This window comes from Coregonus lavaretus (assembly GCF_964263955.1).
Source record: "Coregonus lavaretus genome assembly, chromosome: 9".
Classification (NCBI taxonomy): Eukaryota; Metazoa; Chordata; class Actinopteri; order Salmoniformes; family Salmonidae; genus Coregonus; species Coregonus lavaretus.
In genome coordinates this window covers 46,393,962-46,416,238 of record NC_139996.1, presented here as the reverse complement: position 1 = coordinate 46,416,238, position 22,277 = coordinate 46,393,962, and the positions used below count along the sequence as shown (strand labels likewise).

Sequence of the window (22,277 nt, the reverse complement as noted above, 5' to 3'; positions counted from 1 at the left end):
ATAAGATATCCTACTGGACAGACCTCTGCCAAGTGTGAAAACAAATGTTTGCGTTAGAAAGTGGGGCCAGACAGAAATGTAATCATTGTTACTTTTAGAGCATCGTCCGCAAAGCAAATCAGTCAAATTCTGGCAGAATTAAGGAACTTAAGTCAAGACTGGGCTTCTCGTACGTGGGCCTCTGAAATGGAAGGGGGCTGGATGAGGCTGACATAGTGTGTTGTTGTTGTCCGTGTAGTTTTTGTGGTTGTGTGTGTTAAAGGGTGACATTGAGATGGGTGTCCGGTACAGTAGGTACAGTGTACAGTACAGTGGTGTGTCTCTACTCCTCTACAATGTGGGACAGCTGCTTCTCATAGAGGCTGAGGACATGGTGAACAAACTGGTACTGCTCACCCGTCTGGATCATCCCGCCTCTGCAACACACACACACAACACACACACAACACACACACAACACACACACAACATACACAGGCAGGGGACAGACAGGAGAGAAAGACAGACCGGTGTCAAGAAAAAGAAGAAGACAGACAGGTGTAAAGATAGCGAGCCCAAGACAGACCGTTGACTCACCTGTCGAGGCGGAGCTGGCAGGTGGTCCTCAGGATGTCGACCACGCCCTCACTCCTCAGCTGTTTACACAGGATGGAGGTGGCGATGAAACAGCCTGTCCGACCTATCCCAGCGCTGCAGGAAGGAAGAGGAGGAGGAACCATGAATGTATTAGACGTGACCAACCACGGTTTTAGAGCATTTCTGACCTGACTGACTACTAATGCACTGAAAGCTATGAGAGCTGCAGTGCTGCCACACGTCTTCCATCTTTGGGGGCATAGACCTTCCAAAGAATCCACTGAGACAACCGCCCCATTGATGGTACCGACCAGAGATAGAAAGAGGACTCATCTTTGTATTTTTGCCATTATGGCGTCTGTGACAGCACGGGCAGAGACATTGTGGCTATAGCCATTTTAAAGTAGTACATTTTCTTCTTCTCTTGTGTTTAAAAAAGCGTAAAGCTAATATTGGTGATTTACAGCCACCTGCAGTGGTAGAGTTCTGAACCAAATCTTGTGTGTCTTTCATTTGTTGTGGCAACTAGATGGCGGATATAGCATTAAATCATTTACAAACCATAGGCAACACTATTTGAAGAAGAAGACAATGTTCTGATCATTGGCTGATCGCTCCCAACCCATAGGAATCCCCACCCAGTTGACTACTTTAAAATGGTGGAATCCCTCAATGGCAATGTCCATGCTAGAATGGGAAATATCCATCTAGAGCCCTATTTCTACCTCTATGGGACAGACCAACCCTCCTGGACTATCATGTGGGTATCATATCTGTGTTTCCAACTCTACCTGCAGTGGACAATGACAGGGCCGCTGGTGGGCGGAGCTTCCTCTCTGACATGCTCCACTTCCTCTACCAGCTCCAGGAGGGGCGGGGCTTTGTCCGGGGTCTTCTGGTCAGGCCAGGAGGTGTACCAGTACTGCCTGAGGCTGCGCTCCTCTCCATCAAACTGACACACACATATGCATGCGCACACACACATATGCATGCGCACACACACACACACACACACACACACACACACACACACACACACACACACACTCTCTCACACACACACACACACACACACACACACACACACACACACACACACACACACACACACACACACACACACACACACACACACACACACACACACACACACACACACACACACACACACAGACACAGACACAGACACAGACACAGACACACACACAGACAAACAGAGACAGACTCATTCAGAGTTATTTTTGATCAGCCTCATCCTCTGCATGTACATCCAAACTGTTCCCTAGGTGTTAGTTGCTATGACAACAATGACTGCAGAACCAGACTGCGAGAGGAACGCAGTGACTTTTTTCATTTTTTATTTCAAAAAGGTACATGATCTGTTTTTCATTGTGTGATTTCAAAAGCATATTATTAGCCAACAGCTGTACTTGTGGCAGCTTTTCTATCTCTCTACATTCAGACACCAGTGCTTAGTGGATGAGAAGTGAGTCCATAATCCAAAAGGGTCAATGTAAAAACATCAACTGCTTTTTCTCATTTTCACTTTATAATTTATATCATTATACATGTCCTTGGTGTCCTTGGCATTGGTGTATAGATATATACTGTATGTGTCTGTCTGTTATCAGTCTCACCTTCAGAGTGAAGACCCTCAGGCTGTAGTCGTCCTCCTGTGTTACCGTGACAACCGTGATCTCGATGCCCTCGTGGGTCACAGAGTCCTCAGGCCAGTACTCCGCACATTTCTGTAAGGGACAACACATAGCCAGGGTTAATTATTATTATTATATTATTATTAATATTATTAAATATTGTAGCCAGGGTTCACATTGGACATTTACTGTTAAGGGTGGGCTTCTACCACACCATCCTCCTCTATCCATCCCTCTCTCCCTGTCTCCCTCCTTACCTCGTTCTTCTCCTCTAGGTTAGTGATCATGACGATGATAGGACAGCGTTCCTGCCACACCATCCTCCAGAAGTCTCCCACTGTGTTCACTGTAGGACCCTGGGTAGCGATGTACGCCCGCTCCTCACCCCCGTAACCCTGAGGACAGCAACACAGTAGTTCAAGTGAGAGCACTTGTACACAGGGCCAAGCCTTTTGCAGACAAAGACGTACCTGTAGGTAGTTAGCGTTGATGTAGGTACTGAGGAAGTCATCTTCATCTGCTGTCTGGAGTATCACTCTGCTGTGTGTGTCTGGAAAACACAGGATCCCATTACAAGAAGTGTGTCTAGTGTTGTCTCTCACCTCTACTCGACATAACATTTTGTGACAGAGGCTCAGAGACTGATTCAAAATGGCTGCTGTTTGTAGTGTCTCTACTCACTGGGGAGGATGGTCTTGTAGCGGTTCTTTCTCACCAGGCCTGGGTAGTTATACTCCTTTGGGTCCACAAAGTTCATGGGAGTTTCCTGTCAATGGCAACAGAATAATGGATGTAGCTTAGCAATGTATGGCTGTGTAGAGGAAGTGATAGCTCTGCTGAATTGTGTGTGCAATGTGCATGATTGTGTGAGTGTCTCTGTTTGTGTGTATTGTAAACAAATAGTTTATACACAAATAGTTTATACACAAATGACAGAGTACATTTCACTCTAATTGAAGAAAATGTAACTCTGCCACAGATAACATTTGGTCCCACTCTAAAAAGAGGAAAACATACTCTGGCAACATTTTTTCCCAGAGTTTTATATGATCAGTTTAGTGTTGATATTTAACTCTGCATTTCACTCTGTACAGTATTAATTGAAAATAACTCTCTGCATTGTTGTTCAGTATTCTAGAGTAAATTATTTAGAGTAATGTTTACTCACAATATAATCGCAAGAGTTAATTAAACTCCTATGGACTCAAACACAACACTGTTTTGGTGTTTAAATGGTCCCATTTGAGGTGTAAGGGTGTAGAATGAGTCTCATTCACATATTTCTTAATGTGTCATATTATGGTGGCTTACAATGTGACATCCAATCTCTACTGGTATCCATTTACAGTGCATTCGAAAAGTATTCAGACCCCTTCGCTTTTTCCACATTTTGTTACGTTACAGCCTTATTCTAAAATGGATAAAATAATTTTCCCCCTCATCAATCCACACACAATACCAGAAATCAGATATACCTTATTTACATAAATATTTAGACCCTTTGCTATGAGACTTGAAAATGAGCTCAGGTGCATCCTGTTTCCATTGATCATCCTTGAGATGTTTCTACAACTTGATTGGAGTCCACCTGTGGTAAATTCATTTGATTGGACATTATTTGAAAAGGCACACATCTGTCTATATAAGGTCCCACAGTTGACAGCAAAAACCAAGCCATGAGGTCGAAGGAATTGTAGAGCTCCGCGACAGGATTGTGTCGAGGCACAGATCTGGGGTAGGGTACCAACTCATTTCTGCAGCATTGAAGGTCCCCAAAAACACAGTGGCCTCCATCATTCTTAAACAGAAGAAGTTTGGAACCACCAAGACTCTTTCTAGAGCTGGCCGCCTGGCCAAACTGAGCAATCGGGGGAGAAGGGCCTTGGTCAGGGAGGTGATCAAGAGTCCGATGGTCACTCTGACAGAGCTCCAGAGTTCCTCTGTGGAGATTGGAGAACCTTCCAGAAGGACAACCATCTCTGCATTTCTCCACCAATCAGGCCTTTATGGTAGAGTGGCCAGACGGAAGCCACTCCTCAGCAAAAGGCACATGAAATCCCGCTTGGAGTTTGCCAAAAGGCACCTAAAGGACTCGCAGACCATGAGAAACACGATTCTCTGGTTTGATAAAACCAAGATTTAACTATTTGGCCTGAATGGCAAGTGTCACGTCTGGAGGAAACCTGGCACCATCCTACGGTGAAGCATGGTGGTGGCAGCATCATGCTGTGGGGATGTTTTTCAGTGGCAGGGACTGGGAGACTGGTCAAGATCGAGGGAAAGATGAACGGAGCAAAGTACAGAGAGATCCTTGATGAAAACCTTCTCCAGAGCACGCAGGACCTCAGACTGGGGCGAAGGTTCACCTTCCAACAGGACAACAACCCTAAGCACACAGCCAAGACAACGCAGGAGTGGCTTCGGGACAAGTCTCTGAATGTCCTTGAGTGGCCTAGCCAGAGCCCGGACTTGAACCCCATCGAACATCTCTGGAGAGACCTGAAAATAGTTGTGCAGCGACGCTCCCCATACAACCTGACAGAGCTTGAGAGGATCTGCAGAGAAGAATTGGAGAAACTCCCCAAATACAGGTGTGCCAAGCTTGTAGCGTCATACCCAAGAAGACTTGAGGCTGTAATCACTATTATTCTACAAAGTACTGAGTAACGTGTCTGAATACTTATGTAAATGTGATATTTCAATTTTTTATTTTAATACATTTGCAGAAATGCCTAAAAACCTGTTTTTGCTTTGTCATTATGGGGTATTGTGTGTAGATTGATGAGAGAAAAAAGCAATTTAATCAATTTTAGAATAAGGCTGTAACGTAACAAGATGTGGAAAAAGTGAAGGGGTCTGAATACTTTCCGAATGCACTGTAAGAGGGAGGATATCCTGCAATTTTGCATCACCCATGACTCTGCAAGTCAGAGCAGGGAAGAGAGTCCTTTTGTTACAGACTACCTAGATCACATAAACTAGAACTGCCTTGTCACACCAGCCTTCGCTTTGGCTTCCCCTCCTGTCCAGCTCAGGCGTTCGGCGTCGCCGGCCTTCTAGCTTCTGCCGAACCTGCTGCTGGCAAACGCCGTTCACTCATAAACCCCGGACTTGTCTTGTCATCATTACACACAACGGGTTCCAATCCCCACTCTATCACTGTATATATACTCCCTCTGCCATTTGTATTTGTCAGTCATTGTAAATGTTACTTGTTTTCCTGAGAGGAATCTCTCCTACTATTTCCTGAGTATTTTATTTTGCACTTTGGGTTTGCCCTGTGCCTTTTTGTTTATTAAGTTATATTTTGAGCACAACAGCGTTTGGGTTTCGCCCCGCTTTGTTCTATGGTGCTTAAATAAATTCAGTAGTTCTAAACCTGCGACTGCCTACTGCTCTCTACACTAGTGACATTCCTTCTCAGTAAATTGCAATAAATCCAACCACTTACAGATTAGATTAGTTTAGGAAAATGTATGTTACATATTGTGTAGCATAAGATCAAACATGCGAAAACAGAGAAATTAAAACAAACAATTCTAAGAACCTACCTGCAACAGAGCATGCTGGGAAATATGACAATGACGCCCTTCCCACATCTGTGGATACTCCATAGTTTTAACTCCCTGTCTCTGGTTACTCTTAATGGAGTTAAAAGTACTCAGGCCCAATCAACTCCAGTTATCAACACTAACTCCAGGGAGCGTATCACTGTTGAGGGTTAAGATAACTCCAGCAGAGTCAAGTCAACAACAACAACAAAAATTACTCTGTGATTTCAACTCTCCTTGATTTATTGTGCTCTAATTGTGAGTGTGTACCTCTACTTTACTTTACTGACTTTATTGTCCCCTCTACCTTAGAGAATGCATGTGAGTGTGTACAGTATTCCTGCACGGAGACCTGTTTTGTGCGATTGTGAGTGTGTAGACCTACAGTACCTTGGTCTTAGAGAGAGAGAGAGAGAGAGAGAGAGAGAGAGGGAGAGAGAGAGGGAGAGAGAGAGAGAGAGAGAGAGAGAGAGAGAGAGAGAGAGAGAGAGAGAGAGAGAGAGAGAGAAGAGAGAGTGTGTGTGTGAGTGTGTATCTCAGCCTAAATGTGTAATGTATCCTCTATAGAGCTGGGTATGCTAATGTCTTTCACTGTGTCCACATCTCACCCACCAACTGTTTATAGTAGCCTCTGGGTGTACAGCGCTTCTTGGTGTGTGTGTGTGTGTTACTCACATAGAACTCAGCCTGTAGGGCCTGGTTGTCTATAGCGCGTGTGTGGAGCTGGCTAGGGGTGAGTGTGTTTGTTCCCTCCCTCAGGTACTCCTTGGCAGTCTGGTCTCTGGGGGAGAGCTGGGCTCCATAGCCATAGGGCTCCGTACAGCCAGGAGAACACATGTCCAGGGTCAGAGACACGTTGGAGCCCCTCCTAACACACACACAGACACGCACACACCCACACACACACAGGACGGCACCAACACATACAAGAAGAACAAACGTACAGACACATACAAGAAGAACGTTGTATTGTAATTGTGCACGCACACACAGAAACACAACAACACACACAAGAAAAAGGCATGAACGCATACACACACAGACATTCCCCCTAGACCACCTCTCCACCCACTTCCATCCTCCCACTGACCTCTCCTGCAGGCCCACAGGTGTAACAGAGAGGGTGGTGATGTCCCCCTCTGTCCTGGTGTCCAGGCCCAGGTCAAAGACAGGTGTCTGGGGTTCAGCTTCCAGGTCCATCAGGTCCTCCTGGGCGTCTGTCCACTCTGACAGGGTGAAGGAAGGCTGGCGACTCACTGACTGACGTCTGTCCCCATGGTCAGTCACCATCGCTGCTGACCACCACGCATCACCGTACGCCAACTTACACAAAATGTGGATGACCTGGAGACGCAGCATCAAAATGCACATTTTAGAACTGTTAAAGGTCCAATGCAGCCATTTTTATCTCAATATCAAATAATTTCTGGGTAACTATTAAGTACAGTACCAGTCAAAAGTTTGGACACACCTACTCATTCAAGGATTTTTCATAATTTCTTACTATTTTCTACATTGTAGAATAATAGTGAAGACATCAAAACTATGAAATAACACATATGGAATCATGTAGTAACCAAAAAAGTGTTAAACAAATCAAAATATATTTTATATTTGAGATTCTTCAAAGTAGCCACCCTTTGCCTTGATGACAGCTTTGCACACTATTGGCATTCTCTCAACCAGCTTCATGAGGTAGTCACCTGGAATGCATTTCAATTAACTGGTGTGCTTTCTTAAAAGTTAATTTGTGGAATTTATTTCCTTCTTAATGCGTTTGAGCCAATCAGTTGTGTTGTGACAAGACAGAAGATAGCCCTATTTGGTAAAAGACCAGGTCCATATTATGGCAAGAAGAGCTCAAATAACCAAAGAGAAACAACAGTCCATCATTACTTTAAGACAAGGTCAGTCAATACGGAAACATTTCAAGAACATTGAAAGTTTCTTCAAGTGCAGTCGCAAAAACCGATCACTGCACCTGTACACAGCCTTTCTGAAATTAGCCCACCCAACTACCTCATCTCCATATTATTTATTTTGCTAATTTGCACCCCAGTATCTCTATTTGCACATCATCTTTTGCACATCTATCATTCCAGTGTTAATACGAAATTGTAACTATTTTGCACTATGGCCTATTTATTGCCTTACCTCCATAACTTACTACATTCGCACACACTGTATATATATTTTCTGTTGTATTTTTTACTTTATGTTTTGTTTACCCAATATGTAACTCTGTGTTGTTGTTTTTATCACACTGCTTTGCTTTATCTTGGCCAGGTCGCAGTTGTAAATGAGAACTTGTTCTCAACTGGCTTACCTGGTTAAATAAAGGTGAAAAAAAAAAAAAACATCAAGCGCTATGATGAAACTGGCTCTCATGAGGACCACCACAGGAATGGAAGACCCAGAGTTACCTCTGCTGCACAGGATCAGTTAATTAGAGTTACCAGCCTCAGAAATTGCAGCCCAAATAAATGCTTTACAGAGTTCAAGTAACAGACACATCTCAACATCAACTGTTCAGAGGAGACTGTGTGAATCAGGCCTTCATGGTCGAATTGCTGCAAAGAAACCACTACTAAAGGACACCAATAAGAAGAAGCGACTTGCTTGGGCCAAGAAACACGAGCAATGGACATTAGACTGGTGGAAATCTGTCCTTTGGTCTGATGAGTCCAAATTTGAGATTTTTGGTTCCAACCGCCGTGTCTTTGTGAGACGCAGAGTAGGTGAATGGATGATCTCTGCATGTGTGGTTCCCACCATGAAGCATGGAGGAGGAGGTGTGATGGTGTGGGGGTGCTTTGCTGGTGACACTATCTGTGATTTATTTAGAATTCAAGGCACACTTAACCAGCATGGCTACCACAGCATTCTGCAGTGATACGCCATCTCATCTGGTTTGCACTTAGTGGGAGTATCATTTGTTTTTCAACAGGACAATGACCCAACACACCTCCAGGCTGTGTAAGGGCTATTTGACCAAGAAGGAGAGTGATGGAGTGCTGACCTGGCCTCCACAATCACCGACCTCAACCCAATTGAGATGGTTTGGGATGAGTTGGACCGCAGAGTGAAGGAAAAGCAGCCAAGAAGTGCTCAGCATATGTGGGAACTCCTTCAATACTGTTGGAAAAGTATTCCAGGTGAAGCTGGATGAGAGAATGCCAAGAGCGTGCAAAGCTGTCATCAAGGCAAAGGGAGACTACTTTGAAGAATCTCAAATATAAAATATATTTCATAGTGTTGATGTCTTCACCATTATTCTACAATGTAGAAAATAGTAAAAATAAAGAAAACCCTTGAATGAGTAGGTGTGTCCAAACTTTTGACTGGTACTGTGCCTTACTGTGATTGTTTTCAATTTAAATGGTCAAAAAGAAACAAAAATAGCTTTTCAGCAAATAGCAATTTCTCAAGCAAGACTGTCTAGGAGTGGTCTGAGTGGGGAGGGGACCACTGAAAACTAGCTGTTATTGGCAGAAAGGTTTGGAACTCTTTCTTATTGGTCAATTAACTAATTTACATAGGTGGTTATGGGAGAGCCACCCCTTAAGTAAACTGGAACTTTGACCATTTTTTCAATGGTAAACGGCCTGAGTAAGACATCTTCATTTATCCACCATCTTTGACTTTAGGGGCACAGATCCACAAGACTTCACTCAAAGCCTTTGTCGGTAATTACACATAGAATATCTCTGCCTTATTTATTGATGATTGGCTGTAAGAATGGATTTAGTGTCTATCATGTCAAAACGCAAGGCAGATGATCTCAAACCCAGGACTTGGCCCATGAGTGTGGCCACTGCCATAGACTTTTGGGAAAGACAGCATGCTATGAACACAAAGCTAAGTTCTATGATAAATTCACTCATCAATGGACAGTTGAACGACAAGACACAGCCACCTTTCCCGAGGAATTGCCATTGCAGCAAGAATAGACCCAGAAGTTACTTTGTCAGGATGAACATGGTACATGTGTGTTTATTATTACAGAGTTGTTTGTGTCTCCTCTGTAAAAGCATTCGTAATCTTACATTACATTTTAGTCATTTAGCAGAAACTCTTATCCAGAGCGACTTACAGTTAGTGAGTGCATACATTATTTTATTTTTATATACTGGTCCCCCGTGGGAATCGAACCCACAACCCTGGCGTTGCAAACGCCATGCTCTACCAACTGAGCTACATCCCTGCCGGCCATTCCCTCCCCTACCCTGGACGACGCTGGGCCAATTGTGCGCCGCCCCATGGGTCTCCCGGTCGCGGCCGGCTACGACAGAGCCTGGATTCGAATCAGGATCTCTAGTGGCACAGCTAGCACTGCGACGCAGTGCCTTAGACCATTGCGCCACTCTTGTCTAGCCTATTCTCCAACTAAAAACTAGTGTACATTGATAATATATCATAACTATTTATGAAGTTGGCTACTTTATTGCCAGGCTTTTCAGGCCCCTGTTGATTTTCAATGTCATTCTGTTAGATACTTTTATTAGAAACGTTTTTTTTTATAGTGTAATGTCTTTAACTTATGTAGCCTACTTGGAATTTCACCACCATCTTTTTATCTGTTCAACAACACAGATCCAGGTCAAGCTCACAGAGGTTGCAACAAATGCCTACAGACAGTTCCACGGAAATGGGGTGAAAAAGCAGATTACGACATCATGCACTGGACGGACAACCATGTACGGCAACGTCAGAATGAGGTTCACAAAATGCAAGGGAATATGTGGACAAGGCAGAGAGGAAAACAATAGAGACTGAAACTGGGGCCAGTTTCTCTGAGCTATTTACAGTGCATTCGGAGAGTATTCAGACCCCTTGACTTTTTCATTTTTTTGTTACGTTACAGCCTTACTCTGAAATTGATTAAATTGTTTTTTTCCCCTCATCAATCTACACACAATACCCCATAATGACAAAGCAAAACAGGTTTTTAGAATTATTTGCAAATGTATAAAAAATTAAAAACGGAATGTCACACTTACATATGTATTCAGACTCAAGTCTTCTTGGGTAAGCTTGGCACACCTGTATTTTGGGACTTTCTCCCATTCTTCTCTGCAAATCCTCTCAAGCTCTGTAAGGTTGGATGGGGAGCGTCGCTGCACAGATATTTTCAGGTCTCTCCAGAGATGGCTGGGCCACTCAAGGACATTCAGGGACTTGTCCCGAAGTCACTCATGTGTTGTCTTGGCTGTGTGCTTAGGGTTGTTGTCCTGTTGGAAGGTGAACCTTCGTCCCAGTCTGAGGTCCTGAGTACTCTGGAGCAGGTTTTCATCAAGGATCTCTCTGTACTTTGCTCCGTTCATCTTTCCCTCGATCCTGACTTGTCTCTCAGTCCCTGCCACTGAAAAACATCCCCACAGCATGATGCTGCCACCAAAATGCTTCACTGTAGGGATGGTGCCAGGTTTCCTCCAGACGAGACGCTTGGCATTCAGGCCAAATAGTTCAATTTAGGTTTCATCAGACCAGAGAATCTTATTTCTCATGGTCTGAGAGTCCTTTAGGTGCCTTTTGGCAAACTCCAAGCGGGCTGTCATGTGCCTTTTACTAAGGAGTGACTTCCGTCTGGCCACTCTACCATAAAGGCCTGATTGGTGGAGTGCTGCAGAGATGGTTGTCCTTCTGGAAGGTTCTCACATCTCCACAGAGGAACTCTGGAGCTCTGTCAGAGTGATCATCAGGTTCTTGGTCACCTCCCTGACCAATGCCCTTCTCCCTGATTGGTCAGTTTGGCCAGGCGGCCAGCTCTAGGAAGAGTCTTGGTGGTTTCAAACTTCTTCCATTTAAGAATGATGGAGGCCACTGTGTTCTTGGGGACCTTCAATGCTGCAGAAATTTTTTGGTACCCTTCCTCAGATCTGTGCCTCGACACAATCCTGTCTCTGAGCTCTACAGACAATTCCTTTGACCTCATGGCTTGGTTTTTACTCTGACATGCACTGTGGGACCTTATATTGACAGATGTGTGCCTTTTCAAAATTGAATTTACCACAGGTGGACTCCAATAAAGTTGTTCAAGGATGTACAATAAAAACAGGATGCACCCGAGCTCAATTTCGAGTCTCATAGCGAAGGGTCTGAATTCTTTCCGAATGCACTGAAAAAACATATAAACGCAACATGCAACAATTTCAAAGATTTTACTGAGTTACAGTTCATAGAAGGAAATCAGTCAATTGAAATAAATGAATTAGGCCCTAATTTATGGATTTCACATGACTGGGCAGGGGCGCAGCCATGGGTCCAACCAATCAGCAGGATGTGGAGTTCATGGGCTGGCGTGGTTACACGTGGTCTGCGGTTGTGAGGCCGGTTGGACGTACTGTCAAATTCTCGAAACTGATGTTGGAGGCATCTTATTATAGAGAAATTAACATTCATGCAGTCAGCATGCCAATAACACGGTCCTTCAAAACTTGAGACACCTGTGGCATTGTTTTGTATGACAAAACTGCACACTTTAGAGTGGCCCCAGCACAAGGTGCACCTGTGTAATGATATAATCATGCTGTTTAATCAGCTTCTTGACATGCCACACCTGTCAGGTGGATGGATTATCTTGGCAAAGAAGAAATGCTCACTAACAGGGACGTAAACAAATTTGTGCACAACATTAGAGAGAAATAAGCTTTTTGTTCGTATGGAACATTTCTGGGATCTTTTATTTTAGTTCATGAAACATGGGACCAACACTTTACATGTTGCGTTTATATTTTTGTTCAGTATAAATTGCCATATTTCATGCCCATAGACATGGCTGTAGTGGACCCTATGCATAATCTTTTAATGGGGACAGCAAAACATGTTTTTTCCGTCTGGAAGAATATTGGTGTGCTGGATGATGGAATACTAAGAAATATTCAGCTTAAAGTTGACTTACTGAAAGCACCTGCAGACATAGACCTGCTACCATCTCATTTTAAAAATAATTTTTCTTACAATACAAAAACATATATAGACAAAAACAATAGACAACTTAACATTTACATACAGTACATTAATTTCTACAAACATTGATGACATCACACTTGCTCAGACCCACATGTTTCCACCGTATCCAAACTGATCCTGCCTGTCTCACAATATGATTTTCTCTTCTTCCTCATCCTTTGAATATCTCCAGTTCAATAATGCATTTGATTCATAAACTGTCTTAACGATGGAGGGTCATTTGATTTCCCAGTTTTTAAGCAAAAGTTTTTTCAAAATGATTGACGAGAAAAGTACGGTCCAACCTATTGGGTATCTCACCGCACCCTCATATGCCACGCCTTGAAATATGCAGATATACAGATTAAAAGTACATTTATATTTTAAAACTTCTGACAGCCTAGAAAGTTGGCTGTCAGAAGTTTTAAAATATAAATGTACTCCGCCCATAACTTTTGGACTTTATAGCAATCCCAGAAGGCAAGAATCATTGAGTCACTGTTAGTTTTACACTTAAGACATGACTCTGCCGTTGTGCTGTAGAATTTGTGAATTTTTTCTCATATAATTTTCGTTAACTGTAATTTAGTCAGTTATGTTACAACACTCCCTCCATCTTGTGCCAATATTAGTTATTTTTAGGTCTTGATTCCAATAGTTTATATTTTTTTCTATGAGATTGTCAGTTGGATAGGCTTTCTGCAAGGTTTTATATATCTTACCTCATATGAGTAACCTTTCTGACTGAAATAGAATTCCCTCAACATTGATCTGATGTCCAAAAGATTTCAGATTGACATTTTATAATATAAAAGTTTTAAGTTGCATGTATTTGAAACTGTCTACATTGGTCAGTCCAAAATGGGTTTTTAATTCTGTCATGGAAATCATTTTATTTCCTATTACTACCAAGTAATTTACGGTTTCTATGCCTTTAGTAATACAACATGTGGGACAATTTATTGGTGAATTCTGAAAAGCTGTCCAAGGATTGTTCGATAGGGGTTTGTTTTTTGGGAGCGCTATTGATTCTTGTAGAATCGGTTTCATTTTCTTCTATAATGTTACAGTGTTTTCAACTATGAAGTTGTTCTTAGCTCCATCCTTTGAAAACAAACACGTGAAAAGATTCTGGGGATGAGCATGCATATCTTCAATATGTAACCATGGTTCCTCTTTAGTGCATTAAAAAATATTTAGCAAATAAAAGCCTTGGGTGGCGAGTTGATACAATTCCAATGCTGGAAGGTTAAAACCACCGTCAGACTTAGGGATTTCTAAAACGTTTTTATTCTATGAGTTTTATTTACCCATATAAAGTATGTTATGGCTGAGTATACTTTTAAAACCTCTTAAGGATCGGACCCTTTTTTTCAATTTTCACCTAAAATGAAAAATCCCAAATCTAACTGCCTGTAGCTCAGGACCTGAAGCAAGGATATGCATATTATTGATACCATTTGAAGGGACACAGTTTGAAGTTTGTGGAAATGTGAAATTAATGTAGGAGAATATAACACATCATATCTGGTAAAAGATAATACAAACAAAAAAACAAGTGTTTTCAAAAAAGAAAAATGGTTCCATCATCTTTGAAATGCAAGAGAAAGGCCACAATATAATATTGCAGTTTAGGCGAAATGTACATGTTGGCCACTAGATGGCACCAGTGTGTGTGCAAAGTTTCAGATTGATCCAGTGAAGCATTGCAATACTGGACTATTTTGTATCAAGTCTGCCCAAATGTGCCGAATTGGTCAATTGATAAATTTTGAAGTACATAACTATAGAGAACATACAAAAAATGATATGGTAAGTTTACACACTCCCAGGAATGTCATACATGATGGATCATTAGCTTTTACACTAACATTCACAAATCTAGATGGCCGGGCGGGGTGGGTGTGGAGCCAGAGACAGCAGGGGTTCAAACTGTAGAACCCAGTTCCTACATTTGAATATAAAAATTGATTTTATTAAACAAAACTATGCTACATTTTATATCTGGGACCCTTAGGATACAAATCAGAGCAAGATTCCTGAATAATTGTACATTATTTGCCTTCAGAGGTGAACGTATCAAACCAGTTGCCGTGATAATATTTTTGCTGTTGTGCACTCTCCTCAAACAATAGCATGGAATTTTTTCACTGTAATAGCTACTGTAAATTGGACAGTGCAGTTAGATTAACAATAATTTAAGCGTTCTGCCCATATAAGACATGTCTATGTCCTGGAAAGTTTGTTGTTACTTACAAAAGTCATGTTAATCACATTAGCGCACGTTAGCTCAACCGTCCCGTATATGGGAAACCGATCCCATAGAGGTTAAAGAATGTCTTTAGTGGGGTAATTGGTATTACCGAAAATAAATATAAAAACTTTGGGAACCATGCCATTCTAAAGAGGTTTATTGTACCTGTAAGATTTCTGGGAAGATTGTTTCATTTAATTAGATCTGTTTTCATGTTGTTGAGTAATGGGATCAAGTTATCTTTATATATTTGTTGTTTGTTGTCAGTTATTAAGAATCCTAAGTATTTAAGATTTTTTGTGGTCCACTTATAGCATTTCTGTAGATCATGAGTTATTCTTTCGGCATGTGGTTCAATTTCCAGTGCAAACAGGAGGGGAAGAGAGGACATCCCTGTCTCGTGCCCCTTTCTAAAGCAATTACATCAGATAATGTATTATTTGTGTATATTTTTGCTTTAGTATATATATATATATATATAATATTTTTTATAAAACGTATTATTTCAGCTGGACAATTGAAGGATTCCAACGTTTCTTCTTAGAAAAGGCCATTCAAGACAGTTGAAAGCGTTTTTGGCATCAACAGCCATTATTGATAAATCTACATCTTGTTTTTAAGCGAATTGCATTATACTGAAACATGTTCTTGTGTTTGTTTGTAAGTGTCTATTTTTATAAACCCTGTTTGATTAATATGTATCAAGTCTGGTAAGACTTTTGCCATTCTGTTGCTTATGAGTTTTGTTATTATTTTCTTGTTGCAATTTATTAAACATATGGGTCTGTAATATGCAGGGTATTCTCTAGATTTCCCTGGTTTTAATTCAACTTAAATAACAGTTTGATACATGGAATTCAGAAGCACTGAATTGAGTGACATGTGTGTAGTCTTTTGAGTAAATGGGCCGCTACTTTGTCCCAGAATGTCAAATAAAAATCTATGGGAAAGCTGTCCATACCTGGTGCCTTTTTCCGTGCAAATGTTTTAAGAGTGTCTAATGTTTAGTTTTGGGTGATTTCTATTTTTAGTGATAATTTTTTGTCTGCTGATAGTTGCTTCAGAGTTATTGAGTCTAAGAAGGCTGTAGGATCATTCCAACATTGTTTAATTCTGATTTATATAGATTTTCATAGAAGCTTTAAAAAAAATGTTGGTTCTAATTAAAGCATTTGTATCCTTATCTTTTAAAATTATAAATATGAAAGGTTTAAAATGCCCAAAAGGTTAAGAGCATGACCTGGCCAACTGACTTTGATATGAGAAACTTGTTAGGAGGCGGTTATAAGAGAGATGATATACATGTAGGTCCTGATGGTACCAAGTACTTACACGACATTGATCAGAGTGAGAATAAGGATCTGACCAGTATTGAATTTGCAGTGAGCTCAGACATAATTACCCTGCCCCCTAAACAGCTGTTTGTTATAGCAAGTGAAGATAGGAATGATCTGTATAGCAGTGGAGGGTCCTCAGAGGAGGAATGGGAGGATCATCCTACTCAGTGAATTTCAGTAAAATGTAAATAGTGAAACATTGAAAAAGTTATCCTTTATAGATAAAACTATACTAAATACATGGAGTGTACAAAACATTTGGAACATCTTCCTAATATTGAGTTGCACCCCCTTTCGCCCTCAGAACAGCCTCAATTCATCAGGGCATGGACTCTACAAGGTGTCCAAAGCGTTCCACAGGGGTGCTGGCCCATGTTGACTGCATATCCTTTGGGTGGTGGACAATTCTTGATATACACGGGAAACTGTTGAGTGTGAAAAACCCAGCAGCGTCGCAGTTCTTGACACACTCAAACCGGTGCGTCTGGCACCTATTATCATACCCCGTTCAAAGGCAATTCAATCTTTTGTCTTGCCCATTCACCCTCTGAATGGCACAAATACAACAATCCATGTCTCAACTGACATCAATAAGGGATCACAGCCTTCACCTGGATTCACCTGGTCAGTCTATGCCATGGAAAGAGCAGGTGTTCCTAATGTTTTGTTCACTCAGTGTATATTCACATCACTAAATAGCTGATTAAAACACACTGTTTTGCAATGAAGGTATATAGTAGCCTCAACAGCACTCTGTTGGGTAGCACCATGGTGTAGCCGGAGGACTGCTATTTTCCGTCCTCCTCTGAGTACACTGACTTCAATACAAAACCTAGGAGGCTCATGGTTCTCACCCTCTTCTATAGACTTACACAGTAATTATGACAACGTCTTCCAACCCTATCAGAACTCTTGCTGCATGAACTGACATGTTGTCCATCTAATCATAGGATCAGAGAATAAATCTAGTGCTGAAAGCCTAACCTACAGCTAGCTAGCACTGCAGTGCATAACATGTGGTGAGTAGTTGACTCAAAGACAGAGAAAGACAATATTAATTTCTTAAAAAAGAGATTGCTATATATATATATATTATTATATATATTCTACAATGTAAAAAATAGTAAAAATAAAGAAAAACCCTTGAATGAGTAGGTGTGTCCAAACTTTTGACTGGTACTGTATGTTGACTACGGAGTTAGCTAATATGGTGACAATGATGTAGGCAGTGTGTACTGGTTAGCGGTTATGGTATGAAGGTTTTGCTTGGAGAGATTATTTTTGTCAGGACAAAAACAGCTGTTGAAAATGTGAGAGGAGGAGAGCGCATAGATGTGATGATTAGTGATGTTCAGTTAGAGAACGATTCCTGACTCTTTTTACTGACTCGAGAATCATGATTCTGGACAGATCAGTGGCAGCAAGTCTTAAAGGTCATGAACAGTCAAAATCATGTTTCTCATTAAATTTGAAGATATTTGAAGGAAACCAGATCAAAGTATGATGACCAAAGTATGAAAAATGACTGTTGCTTCTACATTGATAAAATTGTATCATAAAGTTACTCGTCCCCTCCCCCATGTCAAACACTTTGATGAATTATTAAGGGGACAAGGTGACATCACCTTAACTCTCATTTTAATACACCAAAATCTCTTACCTAATTTAAATAAGTACCGCCTTGTAACCAACATCGGAGAAGGCGTTTTTGCAGAGGGATGTAGTTTATATAGCTAGATAGCTACTTTAATGGTGGCAAAATGTGACTGTAAGCTAATATAATTAAAACTTCACACTATTCATCTATGGCAAAGATACATATGTTTCCCCTTTCATCTGTGTCTGGTGTTAGCTACATATGTGTTAGCTAGTTACTAGCTAGCTAGTGTGGTCCTCTGTAGCTCAGCTGGTAGAGCACGGCGCTTGTAACGCCAAGGTAGTGGGTTCGATCCCCGGGACCACCCATACACAAAAATGTATGCACGCATGACTGTAAGTCGCTTTGGATAAAAGCGTCTGCTAAATGGCATATTATTATTATAGGTCTTCAGACAGCATGGAACCAAAGGGGGGGAAGGGTCGTTCAAAACTCTGACAGTTGTCAAGTCAACACAGCCGTCAGTGCTCCTGTGAACCGTATCACAAGAGAAATGCCAAACAGGCAATGTTGTTTGAGTTGCTTTGTGTATCACCAAATTAGCTTGAGATAATTTTACTACAACATTGCTCACTGCATCCAAGTTGCTTGACATAGGCGTTTGAAAGTGCTGTCAGTCAAGGCAAGCTCATGAATATAAGCTCCCCGCCCACTCAGCCTGTCTTTTCAAACTTTCTGGTAGTTAGCCAAGAGAGAAAAAGTACTTTTCAGAATGACTGTTCAGGACCTTTAAACCTTTACTGGTTGAGTGTTTTGCCAAGTCCTTTTTGTCTGTTTTGCTCTGTAATCATGGCCAGTTTGGAAGCCTTTGTTTAGGCCTCTAGAAGTGCAAGTGATATAAAACACAACATATTAATAAATGTACTGTAATATACAAATACCTAACAGCCAACCTGCTTGCACCAATCCCATGTAATTACAGTAAAATACTGTAAAATAAAAATGTTATGATTACAGTAGCATTTACTATCTTACAGTATAGTAGGCAAATGTTACACTATTGCACTGTATCGTTGCTCTGATATTACAGTAATTTACAGGAAGCTGGTGGTAAGTTACTGTGAATATTACAGTGAAGTACTTGGCACTTGCCAGAATTGGGCAAAGATACATCAAAGGGTATCTTGTTACAAATACAAAATGCCTTGAAGACTAACATATCCTTAACTACAACAACATTCTCAGTAACGGTTACAGAAATGTTTTACTTGCTGTGACATGTTTTTTATAAACCAACCTTAGTTTAATGCAATGACTGTAAGACAAGAGCATCTGCTAAATGACCAAAATGTACACGTAAAATGAACACTTGCAAAGCACACAGCAGCGTTCATCAGAGTGTGTGTGAGAGGGACCTACCATGAAGACAATGATAGCCATGCCAATGCCTTCGGTGGCCTGGAGGACCCAGTAGTTCTTGGTTTTCTCCACCTCCACCATCACGCACAGGGACTGTTTAACAGACACACAGAGAGACGATGTGGGACATACATACTGGTGACATTTATTTCCATATATTTTTTATTTTAACCTTTAGTCTCGTTGAGATAAAAATATATTTTTCAAGAGAGACCTGGACCAAGACAGAAGCATCAACACATCAGTATCAGACAAACAGGCACATGACATCAACCAGACTAAAAGTATATTAATACAATAAGCAGCACGTCAATAACGAACACAACACATCCCACTGAAGCCAGAAAAACATCAGAGAGCAATATGTAAAGCCCACAGGAGGCTGGTGGCAGCTTAATAGGGGAGGACAGGCTCGTGGTAATGGCCGGAGCAGAATGAGTGGAATGGTAACAAACACATTGAACACATGGTTTCCATGTGTTTGATGCCATTCCATTCGCTCCATTCCAGCCATTATTATGAGCCGTCCTCCACTCAGCAGCCTCCACTGGTCAAGCATTAGAGTTTGCAATAAATCACAGGGTCTCTGCTTTACATGTGGAAATGACTGAATGCTATGAGGGACTGTCCTAACTTTGTGACCTGGCCAGGATGTTTTTTTTTAAACACTATGAACTGGCAAGTCAAAAAAACACTATGCGTAATGTCAACTACAGTTTGATTCTTTATCAAACGTTCCTATATATGCCACCACCATATAGGCTTGTGTTGTGTTGCAATGTCAGTGTAGAGGTGTGTCCAATTACTCACGTCCACTCCAAACACAGGGTTGAATGACAGGAGGACGCCAAGGTAGAAGTCCAGGAGCTGCAGGGCTTTGTAGAAGGCTGAGAAAAGCCCATTACCATCCACCATGAAGAAGGCCCAATAACCCTTAGAGGAGGAGAGGATTCAGATTGTTTTCAATGAGGCCATTCATTTTGCAGCAACCACAATACATACAAACAAAATCACATATTTAAAAACAACAACAGATAGCAAGGGATATTTACAAGCAAAGTAGGCTAAGTGCAATTTTAAGCAGCAGTGGAGAGGAGAGGTAGAGAGGGCAGGAAGAGAGCAGGGGAGAGGGGGTTAGACCCCCCCCCCCCCCACACACACACACACACACACAAACACACACACACACACACACACACGAGGAGGGAAGTCTTAATAACATAGAAAATATGTAGCGTGACCAACTTCAGTCTGATATCATAATAAGGGCCTCATTCACAAAGACGTTTGCACAAGTGCTAATTTCACACCTGTCTCTTTTTCCAGCATGAATACATCATAAACGGACAGTATCCTACAAAAAGGCCAGAATATTTTCTTGTTCATTCACTTTTCAGACAAGACAGGGAATATTCCATCAGAGGAAAAGCTTCAGTTGACCTGCTCCTAAATGTAGTGAACAATACATAAGACCAGTAGATAAAGGCAATGAAGTTGAAAATTATTTTTTGTTTCTGACAAGAACAGGTACTTTCACAGCTAGGCCTTTTCGAACTGTGGTTGCACATCTACTTGCATTTATGAACAATCTTTCTACAACATCCTTTGCCTTAGTGCCTGTCGGAACCTGGCAGCATCTCAGCTGACCCACCGTGATTTGGGAGATTGTGCAGAGCACGGCACACCAGTGCATCCCCATGGCAATGGTGTAAAACTTGTCCCTCCACAGTTCCTCTGGATGTCTCTGGGGCCCTGGGGGGCCTGTCCCTTGTCCTGGGGGGCCATCAGGGCCCGGGGGGCCATCTCCTGGTTGAGAGGGGTCGATGTCTGTCGTTGGGGGGTCATCCAGCCATATGGGATCCTCGTCTGGCTTTAGGAAGATGGAGTCCTCCGTCTGGGAACGGGTCGAGCTCCTCAGTCGTCTGGTCATGATGCCCCTGAGACAAACCAGGAGGGGAGGGGGGCAGGTAGGGGAGGGGAGCAGGTAGGTCAACAATACAGTAATATGATGGGCGCCATTATCTGGACAAATGCAAATGAATACTCTCAGCGAAACCTCCATCCAGAAAATGAGCCTGTTGCAGCTCAATAATGTGGTGTGTGTGTGTGTGTTACTCGCATTGAACTCAGCCTGAAGTGCTTGGTGTGTTGGGTCTATTCTTCTGACCTATTCAGGTTTGAGTGGCTCGCATCTCCGAATCCTCTTGTCTTACTGAGATTGTGCTCTTGTTTGTGTGTGAGTGTGTGTGTCTGGGCTCTATTGTAGAGAGAGGGATGAGTCAGGGGGAGAGTTTACAGCTCTGTCCATCTCCATGGCAACAGAGTGCTCTCATCCCTCCCAGGCATAATCATCCACTGACAACACACAAACACACACACGTGTACAGCATGCATCTCTTTCTTTCTCTCAATCAGTAGTCTATTCAGAGTCCTTTTCTGTACCACTGTTTTGTCTTTCCCCATTAGTAAGGGTGCTGCTCATTCGCTTAATTGTGTGTGTGTGTGGTTTGTGTTTTGTGTGTCTATGGCACATTTTCACCCGTCTCAGAGCTTTATGTCACGCTCTAAATAACAATATTCATTATCATATGGAGTAACATTTTAGTCATTTAGCAGACGCGCGTATCCAGAGCAACTTACAGTTAGTGAGTGCATACATTTTTCAGACTGGCCCCCCGTGGGAATCGAACCCACAACCCTGGCGTTGCAAGTGCCATGCTCTACCAACTGAGCTACAGGCAGTCTGAGCCATGCAGTCCTCACACAGTGTACAGCTCTCTGACTGGATGTCTATGGTACCACATAATGACATATTAGAAAACCTGATTTAATAGGATCTCTCTGTATGGTACACCCTGTTCTCCTATAGAACAAAATATTCCTAATTGAAACTAAGATTCTCACAAAATGTACAGTAGCATTAAACCAGGTTTGAGA

General features: G+C 41.9%; 1 protein-coding gene across 1 annotated transcript; it reads right to left on the bottom strand.

Moving 5' to 3' along the window:
• Nucleotides 1-322: 322 nt before the first annotated feature.
• Nucleotides 323-21,270, bottom strand: LOC311134764 (tyrosine-protein phosphatase non-receptor type 5-like; the record flags this gene model as incomplete). The annotated part of the gene is made up of 12 exons (XM_084168542.1): nt 323-416; nt 577-690; nt 1,368-1,528; nt 2,214-2,324; nt 2,489-2,626; nt 2,702-2,781; nt 2,913-2,997; nt 6,458-6,650; nt 6,873-7,126; nt 19,341-19,433; nt 20,151-20,273; nt 20,992-21,270. The coding sequence occupies 12 exons, from the start codon at nt 21,268-21,270 to the stop codon at nt 323-325; spliced, it is 1,725 nt and encodes a 574-aa protein (XP_084024668.1).
• Between the last annotated feature and the right edge of the window lie 1,007 nt (nt 21,271-22,277).